The 6,133-nt window shown below is 43.9% G+C and overlaps 1 protein-coding gene across 1 annotated transcript in view; it reads left to right on the top strand.

The window, feature by feature from the left end:
* Pkhd1 (PKHD1, fibrocystin/polyductin) overlaps window positions 1-6,133 on the top strand; it is a 430,053-nt gene that overhangs the window by 27,863 nt on the left and 396,057 nt on the right. The window contains exons 12-17 of the mRNA XM_005369574.2: window positions 47-142; window positions 2,385-2,526; window positions 3,057-3,171; window positions 4,259-4,537; window positions 5,807-5,896; window positions 5,982-6,072. Of these exons, the coding sequence (XP_005369631.2) occupies window positions 47-142; window positions 2,385-2,526; window positions 3,057-3,171; window positions 4,259-4,537; window positions 5,807-5,896; window positions 5,982-6,072 (813 nt within the window). The remainder of the gene's footprint in view (window positions 1-46; window positions 143-2,384; window positions 2,527-3,056; window positions 3,172-4,258; window positions 4,538-5,806; window positions 5,897-5,981; window positions 6,073-6,133) is intronic.

Genomic DNA, 6,133 nt, shown 5'->3' with positions numbered 1-6,133 from the left:
ATGTGTATCTGCAGGTGTATTTACGAACTTTACAAATTCTCCTTAGGCATCCCATGTGACATTAGACGTGTGTCTCCCAGGAAGATTGAATGTACTACTAGGGCTCCAGGAAGAGGAGCAAGGCTCACGGCTCCTCAGGCTGGTAAGGAAGTAACCCGGCTGCTCAGTGATCTCTCCACTATTATGCTTTGTCCCAACAATCTGGAGAGTAGAGGGAAACATGTTGACTGGATCCCTAATGCCGTGGCGAAGCCTTTCATATCAGGGACTATCTCAGATTCATTGAGTTGCAAATGGCACTAGATTCCTAGCCCTAGCCATATGTCTAAACAATAGTCTCCAGGCAGAATAGAACTGCCATCAAGACACGGCAGCTCTTGGACGGAATCCCCAAACTGACGCTCTGCATTTGGTAGGAAGGGTGTATGTGTATTGGCCGAGGAGACAGGAGCAGTGGAGCATGCTCTTTTGTGCTCCTAGCAGCAGCAGTAGGTAGGTCAGTGAGTAGGGCATGCTGGGGTATATCTAAATGCTGTTTATTTCCCCTGTGGGCCTTTGCCCGCTGATATTACAGATGGGGATATGCGGTGACATGGCCACCAGCATCTTCCTCCAATAGACAGAAATGGAGGAGGCAAGGCAGCAGGTTCCACCTGTCCTTCTTAGTATGAAGCGCCCATATTTTAGCATTAGAGACTCTAGTGTAGTTAAGCATAAGGAAGGTTGGCAAGTTGCTTTGCAGAGAACGACAGTTCGATGCTGTGCATAAGGCACTGACCTAATGCTTAAAGATGTAGTGAGCCAATTCCAAAGGCTCGGCACCTGTAAGCAAAGCTGCCCTGCAGGAGCAAAACCTTTCTAAAGACGGGCCTTTGCTGTGTGGAGACACATAGAATGCTCTGGCTGGAGAATTCTGCAGCACCCAGATCCCCAATGTTTACTTGAGGAGAGCTCCCATCCCAGGAGACAAAGGTACTGAAACAAAAAATACAAAGAAAGTGTTTCCTGCAGCAGGAAGCAGGAGCCAGTTCCCTTGTTGAGCGTTTGTTGCTTAAGCTGCTCCAGCCGTGGTAAGATCTTTTCCGGAAAGCAGCTGTTTGAGTTAGTGATGTCCTTTATGAAAGCTTTTGAGGTTTGTCCCATGGAAGTGGGGCAAAACTCCACACAAAGTGGTACTGCTCCAACATGCCTGCTTCTTGTCCTCAGAAGACAGGATGACATTAGCATCTATTGAGTAGACATCAGGGATGCAGCCCATCCTGCAGTGTACAGCACAGTCCAGCAACAGAGCTGCCCAGAGTAAAATAGCAATAGTGTGGAGGATGAGAATCCCAAAGTTACAGAAACATTGTTAACATGCTCCTAAGTCTCTGCTTTTCCCTTATTTACTGTTTATCTTTGGGCTCAATGAGGAGCAACATTGGTAGTTTATAATAATAGTTATCATGGATATCCTTTATTGAGTCCTCACTCTCTCTCCACATCTTTTCAGCTGTTGTATATTGTTTCTAGTTCTTATTGACCCTGTTTTGATGTATGAGTGAACGGGGACCCAGGGCATTGAAAAACGCTCCTAAACTTCATACCTAGTAAAGGGTGGAGCAAGAATCTGAATGATCAATCAAGGTGACCATCCAATATTGATCAAAATTAGTTTCCAGTATCAATGCCCATATGCCTTTTGACTTAAGATTTTCTTAATATAAAGTGCACATTAATAAGTACAGCATCATTTAAATGCCACATAATTAAATTGTGCCACTGATTGGCTTTGTGTGCAGGTCAATAAATTGAAATCATGATACTTGAAAATTTTAAGGGTTGGCAATTTTTCTAGGAAAAGGGAATTTTATGGAATAGAATTTGCAGGCTGAATCAGGGCTTTAAGGACACCGAAGGTCATGTCCAATTTCAGAAGTCACAAAATCAGCCCACACCACAGCTTATTATTGCACAGATCACATCTTCTGAACAACAGCATTTTTCCTTCATGTCCTCTCCAGGACTTGGCTTTCTTTTGTGGCATGGCTGCTGAAAGGCTCCCTAGTCTCCTCTGTCCTCTTTAATGTTTAATCTCTCATTAAGTTCTCTTTCCAAGAGACTAAATTTTACTGGGGGAGTATCTATCTGTCTGTCTATCTATCTATCTATCTATCTATCTATCTATCTATCTATCTATCTATCTATCTATCTATCTATCTATCTATCATCTTCTTTCCAGAAACTTCCTAGTATCTACAGACTCTCTCTTAGGACTCTCCCATCTTGGTTTTCTGGCGATTCACCTTCATAAATAACACCCATAGTGCTTTTTACTCTGTAATTTAAGAAGGATCCTTGTGAGGAGAAACACCACTTGGTTTTGGGGTGTACGTGTCTTACAGGCAATAGAGGACTTCTTTTTGAAGTTGGAGATTCTGTGGAGGATGTAGAGCTGAACAAAGCCACCCCAGGGTACAAGTGGCAGATAGTCCCCAATGCCAGTTCTCCATCTGGATTTTGGTCAAAGGAAGGGCAAATTTTCAGGTATGTTGCAGATAAAGTGGGAATCCATATCAAAAGTCTATCGACTAACTCAGGCAAGCTAGGACACAGGGAATGGTGCAGTGATATTTCTAGGGGATCGTTTGTCACACAAGCCAGTAACAACTGGGGTGTTTTGACAGTGTTCTCAGCCAGTGTTGGTCATTCTGGTGATCGTAAGACCTTTTGTAGCTCTACAGTCAAATATCGACCAATGTGTAAAACCCATATTTCCTGTAGCTCTAAATCTGCTTTGGAGATAAGTGGTCTTCTCAGTGAGCCTCCACATCATCCTGTGCTGTGGCCATGACCTCCTGAGAATTGTAAACTGCAAAGGGATTTGTGGATGACAAACTGAGACCGTGCAGGTGTGATTGCTTTCTCTAGACTCATCAGAATAATCATAAGGTTTAAGAGTCAGTTTTTTCCCTTGTCATTTCCATAATGAGCAAAGCACAAGGACTGCTGTATGTTGGCTCAGTGGCCCAGGCCTTGTTTGCTTTCACCTGACTCTCTGTTCCTCTGTGTTCCAGAGCACGACTCAGCGGGTTCTTTGTGGCTCCGGAGACAAACAATTACACCTTCTGGATCCAGGCAGATAGCCCAGCTTCCTTGTATTTCAGTTGCTCAGAGGAGCCAAGGACTAAGGTACTCACCCTCCTCTGGGTGGCCTTTCCTTTGTTCATGGCCCTTTGCCCTTGAAAGAAGAAAGGATCAGAGAGAAAGATTTTCTGTTCTATAGTTGTAAGACATCACTGAAAAGCAATTTGGAGGACCTAGCATTATGCTACATTTTACAATCTCGCTTATTATTTTTATCTCTGTGAAATATGCACAATTCCAATTGGCGTTGAAGGATTGTATGGCCTGTTTGGGACCACTTGAATAATAAGAGAAGTATCCACCGATCAAAATCCGATTGGTTTGACTCTCTAATTCAACCCATGCCTTTTCCACTATATTTGGGTTAGCATCATGTAGGAAGCTTTTTTTTTTTTTTTACCAGCCTTGTACTGTTGCCAGAGGTTTCTGTCCCATTCAGTCCCAAAGACACACACAGAGGCTTATGTTAACTATAAACTGGTTGGCCTATTAGCTCAGTCTGCTTATCAACTCATATAACTTACAGTAACCCATAATTCTTGTCTGTGTTAACCACGTGGCTTGGTAGCTTTTATCAGCGAGGCCTTCTCATCTTGCTTCCTCTATGTCTGGATGAGGACTGCAGTTGGAGCCTTTTCTCTCCCCAGAATTCTTCAGTTCTGAATGTCCCACCTATACTTCCTGCCTGGCTACTGGCCAATCAGCAGTTTCTTAAAGCAACACAAGTGACAAGTCTTTACAGGATACAAGACCATTGTCCCACAGCATTGTACTTTTAGAAATCAGCCAACATCCACTTGTGCCTTTGACAAAGACTCATGATGCTCTTAGTATGCTCTCTGAAATCCATTTGCTGGTTGGAGAAAGACACGGGTTTTGATGAGCTGGAGCCATTCTAGGTCTTTCACGCATTTAATGTTATCTTTCCATCGCATCATACAGACATAGGGTGTGAGGGCAGGGGCTGCTCCTAAACACATAGCCACAGGGCCAAAGTCAATGGGCTAAGTTGTAGGAAAAGTGCGGACCACTTGAAAATGTCACGTCGGTAGGTTTTGAGATGCTCATTGTCTGAGAACAAAGATGCGTGGAAGAGTCACAGTGTTGAACGTGACTGGCTATTCGGGCACAGGTAGAAGTGGCCTCTGTTGGAGTTGGCACCGCTGATTGGTTCGACTCTTGGGAGCGGAACGGGAATGAAGGAAACTGGCAACAGAAGACGACTAAGCTAGAGCTACGGGGCAGTGCCAAGTACTACTTGGAAGCAGAGCAGCTTGGGATCGCCCCCAGCAGGGGGATGAGAATTGGGGTCCAGATCCACAACACCTGGCTGAATCCTGATGTGGTCAACACATACCTTCTGGAGAAACACCAGATCCGAGCCCGAGCCCAGAGACTTCCAGAAATACAGGTCTGTGTGTCATGAAAATAAGGCATGGGTAGAGAGGAGTCTTCCTCAGTAGAAGGGCAGCTGGCTGAAAGTAAGAAAGCCTGAGATGCATTTACAGATACAGGATATAGGGTCATAAATTTTAAAATTATTTTCTTGTTTTGATTTTTAAACATTATTTTTTGTTTATGTGTATATATTGATTTATTTCTGAAATATTTAAATTCTTGGTAAGTCTTTAATTTTTTTTAGATTTATTTTATGTATGATTATTTTGCCTGAATATATGTCTGTTTACCATATGTGTGCTTGGTGTCTGTGTAGGACAGAAGAGGGTGTGGGTTTCCCTGGAACTGGAGACTGTAGTTATAGACAGTTGTGAACCACCACATGGGGATCGGGATGGAACCCAGGTCCTCTGAATGAGTAGTCAGTGCTTAACTTTCCAGTCTCAGGTCTTTTCTTTGTTGAGAACTTATTCCTCCAACTGTAGATAAGGTCATTTACAAACACACATGTGTGTGTGTGCATACACACACACACACACACACACACACACACACACACACACACACACACACACACTCCACCACAGCTTTTTGACCCATTCTGAGCTTATTTACCGATGTGTTGTATTTTATTTGTCTAATCTGTCAAGATGTGCTCCACGTCTTTGCTGAGAAACTTCTATATACTTTCTGTTGTTGCCGTTTCTATGCAGAGGCGATCAATGTAGACCCCACTTTCTCCAGCTCCTAGTTTAATAGTGACACGGACATAAAGAACCACTGAGGAAAGTAGAGCAGTGCAAGTGATTCAGGAGTCCCATCTCAGGACGAAAGCATGACGCGCCCAGATGAGGACATCTGCTGGGAGCGGAGTAGACATGAAATGAGCTTTGCGAGAGAGTGGCGTGCCATGTGCTGGCTTCTGGCTCTCAGGCCTCTCATTCGAGGCCGCATTTGGAGGGAAGGTCCAAAGATGAGATGTGCTGTGGCCGCCTTTACATCACATCCTCTCGAAAGTGTAGTGTGCCGTGGCTACCTTTACATTACGTACTATTGGAAAAGCAACACACATAAATAGAAAATCCCTCATTCATGTCATTCCACAAAAAGTTTCATTTGATGGTGATGACACTGTTTTCCAGAGGTTTCTAGATCATGTATATTTAGAAATCTGAAACTAATAAAATGGAAATGGCATGTGGAAGAGCTGTGCTCTGTTCCTAGTCAAACCCTCTGACGCCGGACCCTACACATCAGTGAATTTTGTCTCTCAACTTTTCAGATGTTGAATGTGTCAGCTACAGGAAGCTTTTTTCTTGCTTGGAACAATGTGTCTAGCCAGCCAGTTCCTGCCAATGCTACAGCCCAACAGGTGAGAGTCTCCTTCCAATAATGAAGGTGAGCATGGAGTTTAAGGCCTGACGTTTGAAAGACTGCCCTTTTATTCATTTTAATAGGTCCAAACCACCATTGAGGAGCTGCTTGCAGTAAAATGCCATCTGGAACCCGTTTCAGCTCACATTCTGCTCCGACTTGGATTTGAGCAAGGTGTCTCCTGGGCTGACCAGCTCTGGTCCTCTTATCTATTACCGTTTTCCTCTTCTTTCTT

Source organism: Microtus ochrogaster, unplaced genomic scaffold (assembly GCF_000317375.1).
Source record: "Microtus ochrogaster isolate Prairie Vole_2 unplaced genomic scaffold, MicOch1.0 UNK52, whole genome shotgun sequence".
In the NCBI taxonomy this organism is placed as follows: Eukaryota; Metazoa; Chordata; class Mammalia; order Rodentia; family Cricetidae; genus Microtus; species Microtus ochrogaster.
Note: the sequence above shows the minus strand (reverse complement) of the source record. Positions and strands in the feature narration are given on the sequence as shown.